Source organism: Astatotilapia calliptera, chromosome 16 (genome assembly GCF_900246225.1).
Source record: "Astatotilapia calliptera chromosome 16, fAstCal1.2, whole genome shotgun sequence".
In the NCBI taxonomy this organism is placed as follows: Eukaryota; Metazoa; Chordata; class Actinopteri; order Cichliformes; family Cichlidae; genus Astatotilapia; species Astatotilapia calliptera.
Genome location: NC_039317.1, coordinates 8261077 through 8281758, shown reverse-complemented (window position 1 = coordinate 8281758; position 20682 = coordinate 8261077). Strand labels below are relative to the sequence as shown.

Sequence of the window (20682 nt, the reverse complement as noted above, 5' to 3'; positions counted from 1 at the left end):
ATTATTAGTACACAGCGTTCTGAAATATTTGTGTTAGTCTACTGAACACTGTTATTTGTAATTACAGCATGAACAGTGATAAAGGTATCTTTATGGACAGAGATATTTGTAATGTGGAAGCTGTTTCGCTGTATTGCATACCGATACAGAGGAAATTCACTTAATTACAATGGATTACTCTTAAGGACTAATTTAAATTCTGGGATTTTGTCGCTGAGACTTTTCTCGTTCTGTTTTTCAGAAATACAACAATGACTGGTGGATTGGACGCCTGGTGAAAGAGGGCTGTGACATTGGGTTCATTCCCAGCCCACTGAAGCTGGAGAACATCCGCCTTCAACAGGAACAGAAGAGAGGACGCTTCCCTGGGTGAGCAGGAGGAGGAGGGCTGGATGAGTGCGGCAGAGCGAAGGCGTCAGCAGCAGCAACAGATATTGCAGAGAAGAGACATGGATCAAAGGGGATAAAGAGAGTTTGAAGGGTTTGGGATTGTACTGAGAGCGAGCCACTTTAGGGATGAGTAGAGGCTGGCAGATAAGCAGGATGTCAGGTGGATGAAATCCAAGTTGTGCTGTGTGGTCCAGGCTCTCGGAGGTATACCTGGATCAGAGCCACCACAGAATTTTCCATCAGATGGGATGCTGGGTTGTAGTCACCGAGACGATTAATGGTGCTGAGTACTATTATCCTTTCGCAGTTACCATAAAATACAAAAAAAGCACTTGTCACTGTGAGGTACTTTGTGATTTCTATCACAAAGCCATGTAATCACAATAGTACAGAAAGAAAAATGATGACATATTTAGGTCATATATATTTACAGTGAAAGAACAATCGACAAACTGCACGCCAGTCGTTGATTAATGCAATCGCTTTTGTCTTGTATGTATTTATATCTTTCAGTAGAAGTCTGCCTTACTTTACAGACACATCACTGATTCACCAGTTCTTTGTTCTTGGATTTAAATCCAACATCATAGTATAATATGCAGTTTATGACTGTAGGAGATAGTGAGTTTATTCGTGGGCGGTGGTGGTGACAGATGAAATCATCCCATTAGCTTTTACAGTAACACTGCTCTTTCTATCCGGTGTTATCCATCCAGCAGTAAATCCAGTGGGAATTCCTCCTCCAGTCTGGGAGAGATGGTGTCAGGAACGTTCAAACCAAACCCAAACTCTGCAGGTTGGTTGCACAGATCCGGTTATTTATAATAGCAAATGCTACGGTTAGATTCACAAGGGATGGTCTTGTCTTCTGCTTTGCAGTTATATCTGTGTATCAGTAGGAGCATCTTTTTTTAACCTTTTGTAGTAAAATAAGGCTTTAACATAGCTGATAGAAATGTGTGCACTTACTACACATTTCTCTTCTTTTTCAGGAAAGCAGAAACAGAAAGTGGTGAGTGTGACAGCTTATTTGCTTATTTATGTAATTAAAGGTGAACCGTCAGTTATTAGAAAAAGGCTTTGTGTCCCTTTAAAACAAAAGACCAGATCTATACATTGCGTACATATATGGACGGTGGAGATTACTCTGTAATTTTGGCAAACTTTTTATTTAACATTAAAGTGTGTTGGAACCTTATGCTATGAGCAAATGATGCCAGTCACATCGGCCATGCTGGAGACAGTGTGATCAAATACACACCAACCACTCCTGCATAAGATCCAAGACTTTCTTAAAAAAGTGGAAGAAATTGCTTGACTGCATCTCAAATGAAGAGGACGCCTCCTCGTTACAGACACTGTTCTCTCTGTTCTTTGTCTTTTATCTTATATTTTCTTTTATCTTGATCTTCCCTTGTTTACATAAACAATTAATACGACCATTAAATTGATTCACCGCATTCTTAGTCATTTAATCGTATTAATTATAATATGTTAGTTTATCAGTTTCTACCTTCTTCTTCCTTTTTTTCTCTTTTTTTTTTTACAGCACCAAATCACAACAACAGTCACCTTAAGGTGCTTTATATTGTAAGGTAGACCCTACAATAATACATAGAGAGAAAAACCCAACAGTGGGAAGGAAAAATTCCCAACCATCCAGTTAAGGTTGTGAACTTCAGAGCAGGTTTTACATCATCAGTGTTTACTACTATTTAATCTTTAATTCACAGTTTTGACGAAGCAGAAGTTGTTTAAAATCTTTGATTTCAACATCTTTCTCTGGATTGGTGCTGGCACTGGTTAAAGCATTTCTCCACTTACACTCAGACACACTGGGAGAGTTCTGGGTTGCTTTCAGACTTTAGGAAACAAATGCTAAAAATATTAGAGCTTGACTTTATCTCTGTGTTTCTGGACCTCCAGGCTGAGCATGTTCCGCCATATGACGTGGTTCCCTCCATGAGGCCAGTTGTCCTGGTGGGACCCTCCCTGAAAGGTTATGAGGTAAGAAAGACTGCTGCTCCTCCAGCAGGCTGACTCTGCCTTTTTTTTCCTCCACAAAAGATGAACAAATAAATGAGTCGTTTTTATCATGAAGGATGAATTCACTAGTCCTGGTGAAAGAGACCACTCAGAAGTCCTTTGTTCTAGACGCAGATTCTTCAGTATCCTTATGGGATCCTATTAAAAACAAGTAACACTTTGGAAATAACAAGTCTGATAGTGCTCTTCATTCAAATTCACTGTTACTTAGTGAGGACATCCTTAATCTAAGACTGTGGCGTGACATTCGTTTTACAGCAGAATACTGTATTGAGTGCTTCCCAGTGTGAGCAAACTTTGAAAGGACAGAAGGGGCTGGAGCATGCTGATGAATTCACAGCTTTTAATTGTGCAATCAGGCTGACATTTCGACAGCAGTGTGTCTTCATCAGTCAGAGTGAACAAAGAAGGCAACCAAGTATTACCTCAGACCATGTCTGCAATCTTTATTGGACAGGAACGGGAATTTAAATCTATTGGATAAAGAACTCAGCAGGGCGAGTTGCCTTAACATGCGTCCATATGGGCCATGCAGACTCATGCCTTACATGAATATTACATCATGTTGTAAGTTACTGAATTTCAATCCCAGTTAATTCATTCTGCGATGAGCGTTCCCGGGGTAACAGCATCCAAATCCAAACTGCTCGTTGATAATTGGTTGGAACGACAGTGCAAAGCATAAAGGAGGCCAAGGACGCTGTGGAAGGTGGGAGTGCTGAAGTCAGTTGTCATGGAATCACAGTCCTTGTCTCCCATCCTGGTGTTGCCGTGGTAACAACCTTCTGGTTAAACTGCATCAGTCTGAAAAAGTGGAGCATCGCTTGAAATTAGAAACATAAAATAATGTGTACCATGCCTTGAGATACTTTTCATGTCCCAAACCTGTAGTTTATCTGTTCATGCAGTACCCTACAGGTTTTTTTTGTTTTTTTATGTGTGAGCAATAATATTATTTATTTATTTATTTTGCCAGTGCCACAGAGTTAACATGTAATCACGTGGTAATTAATAGGTGTCACATGCAATATTTCAAGGTTGCATGAAGCTCTGTGCAGTTGTACTGTTGCACAAAAAGATGCACTTTGAAAATTCCTTTAAAAAATTAAAACTCATTTGGTTGAGTAAGTGATCCATATGCACGGCAGAGGTCTGGGTTTGATTCCGCCCATTTCCTATGTGTCATTGCCCCTCGCTCACAGCCAACTTTCTTGTCTACTATCTACTACTGTGACATAAAATACAGGCAACTTGTATTATTGTAATGCACTGTTTTCATGTCTGTCTAAAGCATCTATTAATGACCTCACATCTCCCCGAAATGCTACTGCAAGGCTTTTAACTCACTCTCATAAATCTTCCCATATCACCCCATTATTAAATGAGGTGAGGCTCTGTGTTGTTGATCTACTTCACCCCTATTCTCCAAACCAGTTTTTAAGGTCCACAGATAAGGATTTTCTTGGCACCCATCTAAAGGGGGACTCACACCTCAGCACCTCAGCTCCAAAACTATGGAACAGCTTACACAGTTACACAAGTGTGACCTCTCGTCATGGCATATGTACACTTCATAGTCTTTAGGGGAGACTAAATATCTTCAAAAGTGGTAATATAGATGGATAAAGAGCACTACGGAAAATGTTTCTTTTTCCTCACCTGTCCCTTTAAGTAAATTTAAATAAGAACCTCAAATGTGAGTAGAGCATTTATGTATTTTGACATTTTAATAGGACTATTTATTCCTTACAACTGCTTTGTGTTACAGCCCAATGGCCATGAAGCCCCTGTCAACCCAATGTGACTGTCAGTGTACTTTGACCAATTTAGAGCGACAACTGGCACAATCGAATAGTCGCCTTTGCCTGATTTTATTCACGAATCCATGTATTTCTTTTCTGAGTCAAAGACCTTGGGAAGTATAAGTGTATGTCTTTGAGGGTAACTTTGTGAACTTAAACTTCTGTTTCAGTTCAAGGCCTCAGAGCTGCAAGCATGTTCACCAGCCAAGCCTATATATTCAAAGCTACACCGAGGGATTGCCCCAAATTTATCACCTGTGCACTCGTCTTTGCGACATCGCTCACTGAAGCTTTTGATCGCTTTATTTAATGTGACCCACGTTCATCAGCCAGGATGGGAAAAAAAAAAAGCTTTTCACAGGGTAGACTATAGCTTGGTCAAGTGTGTAATGTAAAAATGTGGCTCAGCCAGAGACTGACCATCAGAATGAATAATGGGGGGCTAGCTTCTTTTACTGCCTGCTCTGCTCCATAGCTGCATAAAATTGCTCATGTTATGAGCCTCTATAGCCACCTTTTGCTTGCTTGGTACTGCCATTGGGTGTGCTGTGTGGGTAGTGGATAATTTTGCAGACTCAAAGGCAGACAAGTGGATGCTGAAGTTAAACTTAAAGCGAGCCTTTTAATGCTGAAGTTCAGAGATTAACTACTGGTTAGCAAATGGTAAATAGCCTGATTCTTATATAGCACTTTTCTACTCTGCTTGATCACTCAAAGTGCTTTAAATAGCAGTGCAGGGTAGTTATAGGACATGGAAAACAATGCTAGAGAACACACAACTATGCAAACAATGTAAAATAGGACAAGAGGAGACTGACATAATATATAGACGAGAAGTGGTGCATGACCAGGAAACGGGTGCAGCTCTAAACATAGCTGAAGACAATAGCATATGAGACAGGGGAAGTAACACTCACTGCAAGATGCAGAGGACAACCATTACCAAAATAAAACACGAAGTGGGACACAACAGAACAGGGTAATAGAATTTACTTGGCACAGAGGAGGACAAGAAGACAAGACAGGCGAACACAGAAAGGTGCTTTATATTGTAAGGCAAAACCCTACAATAAGACAGAGAAAACTCCAACAATCAAACAACGCCCCCTATCTGCAAGCGCTTGGTGTCTGTGGGAAAGGAAGGAAAAACTCCCTTTTAACAGGAAGAAACCTCCCGGAGAACCAGGCTCAGGGAGGTGCAAGACTCGGGGACCGTGACAGTAACAAGTTTGACAGCCTTCCCTATTCCCCCTGCCTTTAATTAGATTAATGTTTTAATCTATTCTTCTCTTCTTCCTCTTTTCCCCATGTCCATGTTATTTGCGCCGCCTTCTGTGCTCCCCATTACTGCAGGTCACCGACATGATGCAGAAAGCGCTGTTTGACTTCCTGAAGCACAGGTTCGATGGGAGGTGAGCAGTGAAAGCGAAGCAGAGTCTGTCATATACTGCATCGAGGTGCTGGCCGTGCTCTGTGTGACGCGTACAGTTTTTGTTCCAGGATATCCATCACGAGGGTAACAGCTGACATATCGTTGGCCAAGAGGTCAGTACTAAACAACCCCAGTAAGAGGGCCATCATTGAGAGATCCAACACCCGCTCCAGCCTTGGTAAAGCTACAGGAAACTCACTCAATGATGCGCATTTCTTATAGGTGATGTGGAGCGTAAATATGTTGCATATTGTTTCTTATTCATATTTGCTCTGCCGTACATTCTTTACTTTTTGTAGCTGAGGTCCAGAGTGAAATAGAGAGGATCTTTGAGCTGGCCAGGTCTTTACAGCTGGTGGTTTTGGATGCTGACACCATTAACCACCCAGCGCAGCTCATCAAGACTTCATTAGCACCCATTATCGTCCATGTTAAGGTGTCCTCGCCTAAGGTGAGATTAAAAGCTTAAGTTACTTAATTACATTAGCCTAACAGGATACTATATATTATGTTAATTTTTTTTAAACTGATATTATTTAAAAACAATGACAAAAAACTTTATTGTGTTGTACTTGACAACATGCCAAGTGTGAGTGTAAGCTGTGAAATACCAAGAAACCCTTCAGGCAGTGAGAGAAAGTCATAGTCTTGACTGTAATGTGAGTTTGGAGCAGTGACAGGCGTGCCATTGCTTGTGTTGGCTGGATTTTCTAGAAAAGAATCTCTTGTCACAAACCTACATGTAACAGAGTCCAATTTCCATGGGCCTGCTACGACTCGTCTTCTAGTTTCTTAATTTTTAGACTGTTTTTGTGTCACCCACAGGTCTTGCAGAGGCTGATCAAATCAAGAGGGAAGTCTCAAAGCAAACATTTGAATGTGCAGCTTGTTGCAGCAGAGAAACTAGCACAGTGTCCTTCTGTGAGTAATCATCACCCCTTTTTTTTTTAAATTAACTTAGAAGCTGTTGCTTCCCTTAAGTTAGGTTTCATGATGTAATCACAAGTGGTGAAAAGAAATCCAAATGCAGCAGCAGATTACACCTTCCTCTCTTCTTTTCCAACCTTAGGAGATGTTTGATATTATTTTGGATGAGAACCAGCTTGAAGATGCTTGTGAACACCTGGCAGAGTACCTGGAGGCGTACTGGCGTGCGACGCACACTTCGCTTTCCATGCCGCTCAACCCCCTCCTGGGACGCAATCTGGGCTCCACTGCTCTCTCCCCGTATCCTGCTGCCATTCAGGTGAATTTCTGAAGTTAAAGAGCAAAAAACTGTCCCGGGTTTCTTTTCTTCTCATTGTTGTTTTACAGAATCCCAGATTTCAGTCATGTATGACTTCGATTTACCAACCTGCCGGATAGAAGGAAATTTGGATCATTTCAGTGTGTGAATACTCAGCGTTTGATAATGCACTATGCCCTAAAGCCATAGCTGAGGTGCATGGTATTAGCAGTAAAATGTTCTAGCAACAAGATGAAAGCCACACTAAAATCTTTCGAGAAACAAAGGCCCTCCTGCTGTCTTTAAAGTAAAAAGCTTGCAGCTCCTTTACTGATGTAGATCAGAAGCCTTGAATGCTTAGAGTGAGTTATAATGGTTTGTTGTCACATTTTCAATGCTGGAAAAATATCCACAGCAGGTTTTAGTGGACAACAGATGAGTCCATTATCTACCCAAATCCCCAGTATAGCCCAGGCACCTAAAGGTTAGTAGTAGTTAGGGTATAGTGAAATAAAGTAAATATAATTTTTGGTACCTACTTACAAGATGGTTTAACAGTGAAATGGGGTTTAACACTATTTTAAAACTTTTTACATTTTAATCTATTGTAATTGTAACTTCCTCAATACTGTAAGTGAAGAAACTATAGAACCTTTAATAACTAAAGTTGTAAAAGAACTTAAAGTTCTGTGAAAAAGTGCATGTGAAACATCACACTTGTGTTTAGGACAAACTGACCTCCTAGGTGTACGTATTTTTCCGAGTACTTGGCAGGTAGTTTGTTTTTGTTCCAAGAATCGGCTTCATTCTTCTGTGTAATATAATCCAAGGCTATGGGATCAGGGCTCTGTGGGGGTCAGAACTCCTCGTTCTTATTGTCTGATGATAATTCTTTGAGTTTAGCTGTATGTTGGCACTGATTTTGGATGAGATGACTCACTGATGGCACTGAAATACAGATATGAATATTATCTTATATCCACCTTATTAGCAGATATGATGTCCATAAACTGCAAAGAACCTCTACCAGAGCCTTTACCTTGCCTGTAGACTCTCATCTCTGCAGTACTCTCTAGCCTTTAGGCAATCTGCTTCAAGTTGGAGCCAAATACTTTAAACTTTGATTCATGACTCCAGAGCAGCTGGCATGTTTTTTACACAGATTCTAGTGTTTTTTGAACATAGGTGAGTCATTTGGCTTTTGTTTCCACATCATCATTAAACAGTACATTTGCACAAAAACAGAACCTAGACCACTTAATGAACAGTAGGCTGTGAGGTCAGTTCCTTAATCATTAATATGCAAATTCTCATGACCATTGATCAAGAAGAAGAAGTCACTTGGATGAATGACGAAACGTTTGCCCCATTGAAAACGCTACGTCCAGATGAACAGAATCAACCTTTTGGTATCTACAGTGATATATTTCACGGGGACACCAATGAAGAAGACTCAAAATAACCATGAGTAACAAACAATTTTATTTGATATGATTTTATTTTTTTATTTACTCGTTTACACTCTGTCTGGCTCCATTCAGATTAGTTGCAAAGTGCCCTCTGGTGGACAAACTATAAAATCTCAGCACTAACTATTGAAGTGTTGAAGGGTGTTTCTCCCATCTTTACTTCTTGGATTTTTCAATCATCAAATATCTGATATGGACCGATAATACCAGCCCACTGATAAATCTGTTGGACTCTAATGCAAACATATTAAAAATGCATAGTTATGTTGATTCTGTTCGAGTGTTAACAAAGCAAAACGCAGTTTGAAATCAGCATTACTTCTCTCAAACAGGCCCAAAGAAACCGGAACAGCAACCACACGACGACAGACCATTCGCCCGTTGAACGTCGCAGTCTAGTGCCTGCCGATGAGAACTGCCATAACGAGCGGGCACGGAAGAATCGCAACCGTCTCTCCTCAGGCTCACAGCACAGCAGGGACCACTCTCCTCTGGTGGAGGAGGACTACCAGGACCCCTACCAGGACTCTTATAAGCCCCACCGTAACCGAGGATCCCCGGGAGGCTATAGCCAGGACTCCAGGCACCGGCTCTGAGCTGTGGCCTGCTGTTAACAAAGTATAGGCCTGTGTCTCTTCAAGCAACCACCGTGAACACAAGGGGAAAGTTTGCTATTACATGATAAATCTCTTACATTCACGAGGACTGAAACCACCTTTTATTTTGTGTAGTACCTCATATCTACTTTGGCCTTGGCTCCTGACAAATGAGCATTTGAACCCAAAAATAAGAATCCTGCTCTTGCTTTGATGTGAACAAGGTACTGGATATGAAAGTAGCACAAGATCAGTAAAGTTATATTTAAGAGGGAAAGTTGGACATTTTTTGAATATGTCACCAGTATGACATGTGAGTGAAGTAAACTAGGCCCTTCTGGACCATTCCCGCTGTCTCAGCTGTTACTGTAGCATGCAGGTAGGACTGTAATTACAGGGACCATCTGACTCAGGCCAGTGCCAGACAGCATCCAGCAGTGATGATCAGCGCAGAACTTGTTTGCACGGGTCCAGGAGATGGTAGAAGGAGAGTTTAATGCATCTTTAATGTGCCGCTGTCCTTGATGTGTGTGATAAGTCCTGTAAAGCTTGCTCCAGAATCCTGAGTTTTACAACTATTGTTTTAAAGTGACATGAATGGCTAATTCAGGGTTCATGCAGTAGCTTCCCGTTCCCTTTCTTTTTAAACGCTGTTTTTGTCATAAATCATATGACAGAAAAGGAGAAAAATCATGCAGATACTAATACATTTCAAAGCTCCACAACCTCAGGAATGAGAGGTCAATTAGACCTAGAAGTGTAGCGTTTATGTTCTCACCCCTGATGGGAGTGTGATTCTGAGAGTTATGTTATTTTTGTGATTTTATGATTTTGTTTCTTGAAAAAAAAAAAAAGAAGCTGTTTTTCCAGCACAGAAGTCTTTAAAATGGTCACAACAGCGCATTTCTCACATGCCATGCGTCAATTAACTGCTGTTGTCTGTCATGGGTTTCGTAGGACATGGAATAAGCAAGACTTTGGGTTTTTGTGAGTGATTTATATTGAGGGCTTCCATATATAATACACTGAAAAATAATCAAAGGAAAGAAATTTTAATTTGTGTAAGGTTCAATTTCCAGAACAATAAATTACATTCCATTTATGTCATTTTATATAAAAGCCTTGCTTACACCCTCCAACCATCAGACAAAGAAATATATTAGTAAAAGGTTTTATAAAATAAAGTAACACTAAACACTTTCCTTGAGTAGCAATTTAACATGCACCTCTTCTATATTGTCATTTACAGCTTTTCTGTGTATTCTCCTTGAGTTTTATTAAAGACTACTGATAAGTAAGAAGCTGTCTAAAAGCACTTGGGCAGGACTGCACTGCCTTTGTTAATAGTGTCATTTACATGCTACTTTTATGGAAATGTTGAGCAGCCAGTTCTCCCCCATCTTTCAATTTATATGTACGCTACCAGCTAATATGGGATTAAATAGCATTACCTTTTACATGACATCCTTGTATATTGTATTTTAATATTTAGATATTGAAAAGCTCCGTTTTATTTCAGGTCATAGACCAGAGATCTCATTGTGCTGTGATTCTGGAGAGGGAAGTTTGACGAGCAGGCTTCCGTTCTTATTTTCCTTACACAGTAGCTTTTATTGTTGTAGTTTCAAAACAGTGGAGCATAAGCAGTGATTTAAAAGATTTGAATACTGCCTGTGAGAGAATGATGCATTGATTAGAATTTGTGTGCACTGTCATTTTACAACTGTAATGAAATAAACTGCTGTTATGCTGTTGTATGGATACCAGTGGGGTGTTTTTTGTTTTTTGCTTATAGAAATATTCATAAAAAATAATTTACCTGTTACTGTATTTAATAATTATTAAACCTGTTGTGTATGAAGTTTTCATATCATATAATATAATATAATAAATGCTTTTCCTTCCTTATAGCGCTCCATAAGATACTAGACACGCATGCGCAAGATTGACAGCGCAGGGTACTTCACAACAGCCAGCTGATACGAACTAGCAAGTGACAGTGTTAAGCGTTTTCGGTTTTGTTTCATACAGTAAATCAGTCGTCGGACCTACATTTTCACCTCGTAGGTCATGTAGAGTAGAAGTCAGTTCATATAAGTATGGCAGTTGTATTTGAATGCTTTGACAGGTCATCGTCGTTGTAGTTAGCAAGTTAGCTAGCTAGTTGAAGTTGGCAGGACTGAACAACAAGGCTGGCTAGCTAAGGTACATCGAACTATTACAAGCTGGCATCGAAATTCATCACCGTCAGCCATGGGAATACTATTTACAAAGTTATGGAGGCTTTTTAACCACCAAGGTAAGAATGGTGCTGCGGCATTCATCATGAAACTGTCGAAGGTGTAGGAGCTAAGGGGGCTCCGTGGTCAGAGAAGGCCCGCTGGTCTATTCTCTCATAATTAGCCGTGTAACCAGTTTCTGTCCCTAACGGGACGTTTACTGTTTCATTATTGGTATTGTCGGTGAATTTAAAAGTTACCTCATGGTTTACCGTTTATATTTAACGATATGGTCAGCATTTCACCAATGGACCGGCAAAGATGATAGTTTTTCTGCGAACATGGCGCTCCATTTCTGAATTAACTTTGTGTTAGATTATTTATGCTCTCGGGTTCTAGAGCGCAGATAGGCAAAACCAAGTAGATTCCTGGCTAGTGATCTTGAATCCGTAAACAGGTCCCTGCGAAACCTCTGTAACCTGAACCCCGAGGTACAGTGTGATGCTGTGTTCAGTCCGGGTTGACACCGGCATTGAGACTGGAGATGGCTACACCAACAGAGCACACAGAAGTCAGCTACATCAGCAAAATTCTCCAGTTAACAAGGCGATTGACTTTAGACTGAATCACACTGACTTTGTACTGCCAGTGTGATTACTTAATCTTATCAGATTAGTGTCAGGAGTTTTCTGATAGGTGACAAATTAAAGGAAGAATCTGAACCCTTGACACCTACAGTAAGGGGATCCAGCAGCTCTGTTGGGAACCGTTTCGTTGGTGAGTTGTGTGGGTTCGCTTGTCCACTTAGAGGGAAGGATCACAGCAAATACATATGTTCTGAGTGATCACACTTATCCTGCGATAAAACAGGTCTAACCAGATGGGTGTGGTCTCTTCTGTAGGGGCACAAAGGATCATTAAATACTTTAATGTGTATGAAAATAATGTGAATCATAACATAAAACAGGTCTTTGCAGTCACCTAGCTTCACTCTAACTCAAGTTAACTCAACACATATGGGAGACTTTACACTGATGTGTTAGAGAATGTCGTCATGCAGGGGAGACCGGGGATAGTTGTAACATTTTTGACATTTCTGTCTGTAAATTGGAGCTCTTTTAAGGTAGTGGATTCAAAATGTAATGCAAAGTATTTACATGTCTCGGCTATTAAATAGTGCAGCTATTTTCTCTGCAGCACAATTTCCCAATACCCATTGCATGGTATGGTCTCAAACACAAAGAGTGAAATGTTACAATTAACCCCATAGTCTGGGTTAGTTGTAACATATCCTGGGGTGAAATGTAACACAATGAAATAAGGGTACTAACAAAACATTAACATGTAATCTTTGTTTATTCAACACATGAATGCACTTAGAGCCATTTATGTAGCTCTGTGTGTGTGTGTGACAGAATGCAGAAATCTAGCTTTTGAACATATTCCAACCCCCCCAAAAAAGACAAGTTATGGAATTTTCTGCAACTGAATATTTCATTAATTTTGGTTGGTCTTCCTCGAGGTTGGCCTCATTGGCTCAGTGGGCATTATAACCTACAACTCTTGCACCAATTTTGAACATAACAATGAAGCTGAAAAAATGTAGTTGTTCACCAGCATCGCAATTCCATTACTTTTTATCATGGCTTACCTTGGTGTGGTTTGCAAAGTGCTTCAGAAAGATGAGGAAATCTGTTTCTTGCACCCATCCTGATTTATTTCCACTACCAGTACTTCCTACTGGTCCATCTCTGACACAGTGGTCTGCATAATGTATGTGTGGGAACACAAACAGTGGAGGAATTGTGTTGCCAATGGCATTAACCACATATACAAATGCGACCAGTGAACCTCTCTCTGCTGATGTCGTTGCCCCAACTTGTTTAATATAAGTTAAAGTAATAGTGTGGTAAGTTGTAACATCTGCATTATTGTTACAACTGACCCCGACTGTTGCTGTTACAACTGACCCAGACTCCTATAGCCATGAACTAGCTAACATTACAGCCAACGGCTAAAACATTAGCACTAAAGACCTACACAGAATATATCCCCATAGACATACAAATAACACAATTTAAGTTTGATGAGTTTAACTGAAAAGCAAATAATGCTATTAGAAATTGAAATAAAGTAGAAAAACTTTTTGGCATACAAATTACTTTTTTTCGTGTTAAATTGTCTGTGTTTGACAAATGTGCTGATTTTTCACATGTGATAGCAGAACTGAATTGGGCATGCACAGGATGAGTCACATCATTTGAAACTTAGCCCTGATTGGAGAAATTGGAAGTGTTACAACTGACCCACGTTACAACTATCCCCGGTCTCCCCTACACAAAAAAGTAATCCCTGTAAGGAGTAGTGTTTTAATTATCTGCCTGACGGCCAGAAACATGTAGGAGTAATGTTAAGATGCATATCGTTAGCTTCATAGCATAATTGCCTAAGTCATTTGACTTAGTCAAATGACTTAGGCAATTATGCTATGAAGCTAACGATATAAGCTGTTTTGTGGCCAGACAATACTATAATAATGCATCTGAGTCACAGGACCAGACATTTGCCATTTGTTCAATTCTAAATTATGCTCTTATTTTCTTGTACCCATCCTGTCCCTGAAGCCTGAAAAGCTTTTATTGTCATCCCTGGATGTAGCCTCAGAGCTGCGCTTCCAAATCTCAGAAGTCTTACCATTTACCCAGCTGACTGAGACAACCCAGTGGAAGAACAGAAGCACATTAACATACATGGCATGTTGACATGACATGACATTTTTGTGTGTGGTAGAATGCACATATAAAGCTCATTTTTCACCTTGCACAGATCTGTTTGCAAAAGTTTTCGCTTCCTCAGTTTTGAGGTTTTAGTTTTGTTAGCTGAAGGCTTAGCTGTACATGATTACACACCGATTATGGACTTTTTATGATTTCCTTGAATTACAAGTTGTTTTGTCAAAGGTTAGTTTGGGGATCCATGCAAAAACCGAGTGTGGTAATAGATCTAGATACAATAATATGATATAATAGGCATTCCTTTCTTCGCTGTCTTCCAAAAAATATTCCAGAGCACACAAATTATTTTCACCTTCTCTAGTGTAAGCAAATGAACGCTTTTTATGTTCTGTGTTCTTCAGCATAACAGATTATAGATCATATGTGCTAAAAGGCATAGGAGTATTTAAAACTTAAGAGCCAATAGGTCTCAACCGACAGGCTGATATTTGTCTATGTATCCAGTTTAAATGAAATGTTATAGCTTTTAAGTGGCTGTTTTATCTCATGATAGCAGTTTATTCAGAGTAACACAGGTTGGGTTTTCCATCTACATTTACATAAACAAAACTATAACAGGGTTTTCGAACTTGACTAGCTTGTACAGATAATGCTGTAGTTGGAAGAGCTGCAGTAGGGCTGGGCGATATGGCCTAAAATCCATATCACAGTATAATTTGAAGCACGTGCGGTAACGATATATATCACGATATATTCTTTTCTTCTGTATAAGGTATTTCCCACACTATAAGGCACACTTAAAATCCTTTAATTTTCTCAAAAATCGAGAGTGCGCCTTATGTATGAATTCTGGTTGTGCTTACTGACCTCGAACCGATTTTGGCGTGCAGAAATCTGTTAAAAAATGTTTTAGTACAACTTTGTTAAGCTGCACTGCTTGATGGATTGTCAGAGCATTACGGCTTCCGTAGTGAGGAGCTTCGCGGAGTAGTCTGGGTCCAAAACTCCGTCCATTTCAGGTCCCAAAGTCAAACGAACACTAAGAGTTAAAAACGGTCTAAATTCTTTCATCTTTAATTAAATCATCAGCGATGCTGCTTTACCAGGTGTAACAATTAAGTTTAACATCCAGGCATCCATGAAAACAGAATTTATTAAATTTAACGGAATTAGAAGTTAACAGGAAGTTAGCTCGCTAGTTTCCACCTAAACATGACATACCATGTTCTGACTGAGAGATTTTTGAAACTAATTCAAACGTACAGCTCTGCTACCACTTCCAACATAAATGAAGACAGAAAACTAAACAGCAGTGGTGTTTGCAGGGTTACTGAAGTTGGACTACCTGGTATATAATGTTGTGCTACGTGATTGCTAGCGACACAGCTATGTTAGCATAACATTAGCACAGTGAAGCTGGAGGATGAACGCCAACTTTTTTTCCACTCGATAAAAGTTAAGGTGAGGGATTCTGGTGGTCAGGGACAAATGAAATCGCATAGCAGGATGCTATACACGGGCCAAACTTCAGTCAGGAGAACTATTGATATTATTCATCCACAATACGAGGTTAGTTATTAATATACTGCAACAACATGGGAATAGAACAGCTGCGAGAGAATTCAACACTAATGAATCAATGTTACAGAAGTGGAGGAAGTGCAGTTTTTGGCTTTCCCCATATTTCAACAGTACTTCATCTCTTTGCTATGACTGTCGCCAGAGACAGTCATAGGAAAGAGAGACTTAATGCAGGCTTTGTGTATTTGTCCTGTGACGCAAGTTTTTCTATAAACAAAACACGAAGATAAGTCTGTTAAGCTCAGCTTAATACAAATAGAAGGTAGTGCATGCTTTTTCTGTCATGTACTAGTTTTTTTTTCTAATGACATCAACCAGTCTTTGTTCCTCCTCAGTCCTCATCTCACTCTCTTATAGAGATAAGTTACTTAATTTTGTAAAATGTAAATAGAAAATGATTTGCAAATCTCATGACTTCATATTTTATTAATAATAGAACATAGAAGACATCAAATGTTTCATAAAAGTAAGCATTACTAAAAAAGAAACAACTGGAGGATTTTATTAGGTAACTAACTAGGTTAACTGGTGACAGGCCAGTAACTTAACTGAGTAGAGCAGTGAGTTTCTCAGAAGTAAAAATGAACAGAGTTTCATTATTCTGCAGAAAACTGCATCGACAAATTCTAGAACAACTTTCACAATAATATTCATAATAATGTAAAAATGTGAAAGCTTTACCCAGTCTGTATTCAACATTTTTCTGTGCCGTCATGCTTTTTAAAGTCTCTGCCCCAGTTTTCTTCTTATTCACTTACTTATTATAATAATCTTATTCACCTTACATTTACCCTTGTTCTGTCCTTCATTCTAGGGCCACATTACTATTTAGTGCAGTTATGGCAGACAGTGCAGTTGATACTGGCCCAAGGACGTGCTGTAGTATGTTGTTGTTCCTAATAAACATTTACATGGTTTTATAAAACTCTATTTAAATATTCAAATATTTTTAGTTTACTACTTGTTGCAGCCCTCACATCAACACTCATAACACGGTTGAATGATGTTTCTCTTGTCCCTTCTTTACTTTTTTTTTTTTGTCGTTTATTGGCCATTATAAATACTGGTACCAGTATATCAGCAAATACTACTGGTCAGGCTCTAGTTAAGCCATACATCTAGATAATAGAAATTGAAAAATTCCTGTTATTCAAGAAATTATGACCAGTATACCAAATGTACTCTTATACACTTTAAACCGCCCACTAACTCATCTGTAGCTGTGAAGGTACACTGTTCGCAGCATCACAATGTCCCACTGATGCTAGATGTGTGAAGCTACACAATTTGTACCAAAGGATGATATGGATTAGTAAAAAGTTCATTGTTTGATTCTCTCAATTCAGACATCTTTTTGAAGCAACCACTTTGTTTACATAAGAGCCATACATCAATTAGTCCTTAGCAATTAAACCCAGATATTGATGTCCCTGTTAGTCTGTGATTTCTTTGTCTTTTTGCCTTTCAGAGCACAAGGTTATTATTGTGGGCCTGGACAATGCTGGCAAGACCACAATTCTTTATCAGTTGTAAGTATCCAAATCTGACTTGTACAGTAAGCGTCTTTATATTTCCTTTTTTTTTTTCCTCAAGTCATATAATTTATTAAAAATAGTCGTGGCTATTCTGTAAATGTTGCTTGTCAACAGAACCTAAAGATTGTTTTTATGTTAATAGTTCAATGAATGAGGTGGTACACACATCCCCAACAATTGGGAGCAATGTGGAGGAGATAGTCGTCAACAACACTCATTTTTTGATGTGGGACATCGGAGGCCAGGAGTCTCTTAGGTCATCGTGGAATACATACTACACAAACACAGAGGTATGAGATTATGTTCACTCTGACTAAATGAAAGAAAACTCTGAAAACTTCCCCTTACAGTGCTGTTATGTATGACTGTGCCTGTGGTTTGGCAGGGGTTGTTATTTAATTACTTGTCCATTATTTCTCCCTTTCTTCTACGACTAGTTTGTAATTGTGGTGGTTGACAGCACGGATAGAGAAAGGATCTCAGTAACCAAAGAAGAACTCTACAGAATGCTAGCACATGAAGTGAGTACCGTTTAAAAAGTGACAAAGATCCTTATAATTATAACGTAATTTTATTAGATATATTCAAATTAATATTAATGGATTGTTGTATGAAATAATGGAAACCATGTGTCCCATGCAGCAGTCATTATTTATGAGGCTCTGTCACATGTCAGAATCTAGTAGAAATTAACTTGATCTCAAGGTGCTTCATTTTTAAATTTCAAATATTACTGAAAATATACTTAAGTGTGTAGCAATATTATTGTTTTCTGGTTCATTGTATGTACACTGAATATGAAATGTCTTTCTGAGTTGATGCTATCAGTCATTTTTCAGTAAATGAGATTTTGTCTGTACTGTTAACTCATCACAGTGTTAAAAATACACATAAAGCAAACAAATGTTTCCTTATCTTGGCTTCTCTGTTGATGTTTCTTCTCTGGCCTCCAGGACTTGAGAAAGGCAGGACTGTTGATCTTTGCCAATAAGCAGGATGTGAAAGGATGCATGTCTGTGGCTGAGATCTCCCAGAGCCTCCAGCTTACCTCCGTCAAAGACCACCAGTGGCACATCCAGGCCTGTTGTGCCCTCACAGGAGAGGGGTGAGGATATAAACTTGTTATATGAGGAAAATTTAATTTACGTATGCATTAAATAATTATATAGTATTTGCTTTTATGCAGGGAAAATGTGATGAAGGGTCAGACTTACTAAGCAGGGCAAATTAACATGAAGCTAAAATCTCCAAATTGCACTGGAGGGAGTGGAAAGTTGTGAGGGTGATCTACTAACATTGCTCTCATTTATTAACAAAGAGGCAGCCTGTTCATTTGAGAAATGACTCTCCTTCTACCAAAAGCTGCACAAATTAGCCAGTCATAAACAAAGCAGACCCAATGAGGAAGCAAATAATGTACCAGCCACAGTATTACAAGCGCAGCTTTCATGCATGTGATTCTCTCCAGAAACAGCAATTCAGATCAATGAGAGTCAGCTAAAGTAGAATCAATATGTTTCTCTTCAGTTAGAAATAGCTGGGGGCTGTATGTGGATAAATCTGACAGCTCAGGAAGCCTAACAGTGTCTTTTTGGAGGACACAAAACATTATTTAGCTTCAAGCCTCAACCTATTTGTACGTTAACGAAGTTACTGTTTTGTGCATAAATGCACTCAGTGGTCCTTCTTTTTTCTATTTCCTTTTCCCTGCATGCTGTTTGACACGGCAGGTATTTATAAATTGCAGCAATAAGTCCCTTTAACTGCTGTATTCTGGCAAACGTATTACTATAGTGTCACAGATCTGATAATAGAAAGTTAAAGCCGAGCTGTAGCAGAACCGTGTATATGTACTACTGAAAAAACATGCAGAGGCTTTTGTGCACCCTAGAGCTTTCATCATGTTAATTATGGAAAGATCTCTGTGTACAAATTTGATGAAAGACTACAAACCCATCAGCCAACTGTATAAAATAAATTAGCTACCTATAATAATACACAAAACATCTGTTTTATCAAGATACCAGTATTATTGCGGAAATATGTAAGTGGCCTGTATTTGTATTGCGCTTTACTAGTCCCTAAGGACTCCAAAGCGCTTTACATATCCAGTCATCCACCCATTCACACGCACATTCAAACACTGGTGATGGCAAGCTACATTGTAGCCACAGCCACCCTGGGGCGCACTGACAGGCGAGGCTGCCGGACACTGGCGCCACCGGGCCCTCTGACCACCACCAGTAGGCAACGGGTGAAGTGTCTTGCCCAAGGACACAGCGACCGAGACTGTCTGAGCCGGGGCTCGAACCAGCAACCTTCCGATTACAAGACGAACTCCCAACTCTTGAGCCACGATCGCCATGATATGTGTGACTTGGCTGTAAAGATTTGGGATGGGGGCTTAATGATGACTTATAGGACAGAGCCAAAGCTTTGGCGCTGGTGCTCAGTTCTTTTCAGTTCATGCCAGTTATGCACTTGAATACTCCTAGCAACACCTACCACAGAGCCACATCAGGTGCAAAATAAGAGATGCTTATTAAGGGTGAAATTTAGCAGACTTAGTATTTTGTGATTACTTTAAATATTTTTTCATATTCTTTTACTAAATAACACCAGTAACAGGCCCAGAGTATTAGCAATTAGTTTCCCTTAAACTTTTGTTCTTGTACGGTATAAATTTTTTTATCTTAATGCTTTTCTCTTTGTTTTTCTCTCCCACTCTCTTCCACCAATGTCTTTCTTTCTTTTTTAACCTGTAGGTTGTGCCAGGGTCTTGAGTGGATGATGTCACGGCTGCGTGTGAGATGATGACTTTGAAAACGTTCATTAGGAGTGTGCCCCTTCTCTCTTATTTTTGCCTCCAGATATGAAAATGAGGATGGGGGTAAGGTCAGTTGATGGATGGCCCTCTCCTCTTCCTTGTGAAACTGACATGGACAGACCGCTGCCAGAACTTTATGTACTTCTGTAATAATTTATTTTACAAAAGTCATCTGAACTGAGAACAAAAAAAAACATTACCTTTCCAGAAGGACGTTGAACAACAAAGAGACTCAAATTATTTAAAATGAAATTTCTGCACGGTTTTCCTTTGAACAAAACACAGAGGTCAGCAACGTATCTGCCTTGGAACTCTACATGGACTTATTCTTGAGCTACGTGTGAGTCTAGCCCATGGTGGCCTTGCAGTATTGCCGAACTGGCTGTGGTGGTTTTTAATTGCCTCTCTGTGTGAACAGTCCAGTATTCTCTTCAAACTTGGTGCCTGCAGCAGAATGTTCAAGCGATTATGGTTGATGACGACTGAAACATGCAGAGGGGAGGGTAGAATCACAGTGTGCCCTCTTCCTTTCAGTCCTTGTTAATAATCACTGAAATAAAGTCTTTTTATTTGTTTCAGGTGAATTGCATTGTGTCATGAATGAGTATTTCTTTCTGGCGACGCTTTTGAATCTGCTTTTTCCAGAGACATCTGTGAACCATATTGAATGCTGTGAGTGTGACTGGACGTTTTCTTTTTTTAGTCCTTTAGGGGGCAGAATGCGTCACACGAGCTTGTGGTCCCTGAAGCTTTTCAGGGACGATGACGAGCACCTACAGAAGTACAGTGAAGAGACAGTCAAAGTGTAGGAAGGCAGAGGGATTC

The 20682-nt window shown here is 39.6% G+C and overlaps 2 protein-coding genes across 4 annotated transcripts in view; both read left to right on the top strand.

Annotated features, from left to right (window-relative positions):
* The window catches only part of cacnb4a (calcium channel, voltage-dependent, beta 4a subunit), a 34133-nt gene extending 23407 nt beyond the window's left edge, over nucleotides 1-10726 (top strand). For 2 of the 3 annotated variants that reach the window (XM_026144578.1, XM_026144580.1), the window contains 10 exons: nucleotides 242-369; nucleotides 1107-1186; nucleotides 1383-1402; nucleotides 2317-2397; nucleotides 5592-5650; nucleotides 5739-5848; nucleotides 5970-6121; nucleotides 6496-6591; nucleotides 6740-6916; nucleotides 8697-10726. In XM_026144578.1, the coding sequence (XP_026000363.1) occupies nucleotides 242-369; nucleotides 1107-1186; nucleotides 1383-1402; nucleotides 2317-2397; nucleotides 5592-5650; nucleotides 5739-5848; nucleotides 5970-6121; nucleotides 6496-6591; nucleotides 6740-6916; nucleotides 8697-8960 (1167 nt within the window). In that variant the 3' untranslated portion in view covers nucleotides 8961-10726. The remainder of the gene's footprint in view (nucleotides 1-241; nucleotides 370-1106; nucleotides 1187-1382; nucleotides 1403-2316; nucleotides 2398-5591; nucleotides 5651-5738; nucleotides 5849-5969; nucleotides 6122-6495; nucleotides 6592-6739; nucleotides 6917-8696) is intronic. The other variant, XM_026144579.1, reaches the window with a different exon arrangement.
* Nucleotides 10727-10886: 160 nt separating this feature from the next.
* arl5a (ADP-ribosylation factor-like 5A) lies at nucleotides 10887-20441 on the top strand. Its single transcript, XM_026145312.1, has 6 exons — nucleotides 10887-11259; nucleotides 16964-17024; nucleotides 17173-17320; nucleotides 17468-17551; nucleotides 17984-18135; nucleotides 19796-20441. Exons 1-6 carry the CDS (start codon nucleotides 11214-11216, stop codon nucleotides 19842-19844), a joined length of 540 nt encoding a protein of 179 aa, XP_026001097.1. The 5' UTR covers nucleotides 10887-11213; the 3' UTR covers nucleotides 19845-20441.
* Nucleotides 20442-20682: the final 241 nt, after the last annotated feature.

Excerpts from the sequence above, each read along its gene's own strand:
- arl5a (XM_026145312.1), top strand. The coding sequence starts at position 11,214 with ATGGGAATACTATTTACAAAGTTATGGAGGCTTTTTAACCACCAAG. Across the intron at positions 11,260-16,963 it reads GAGGCTTTTTAACCACCAAG|AGCACAAGGTTATTATTGTG; the intron begins GTAAGAATGGTG and ends TTTGCCTTTCAG. Across the intron at positions 17,321-17,467 it reads CATACTACACAAACACAGAG|TTTGTAATTGTGGTGGTTGA; the intron begins GTATGAGATTAT and ends TTCTACGACTAG.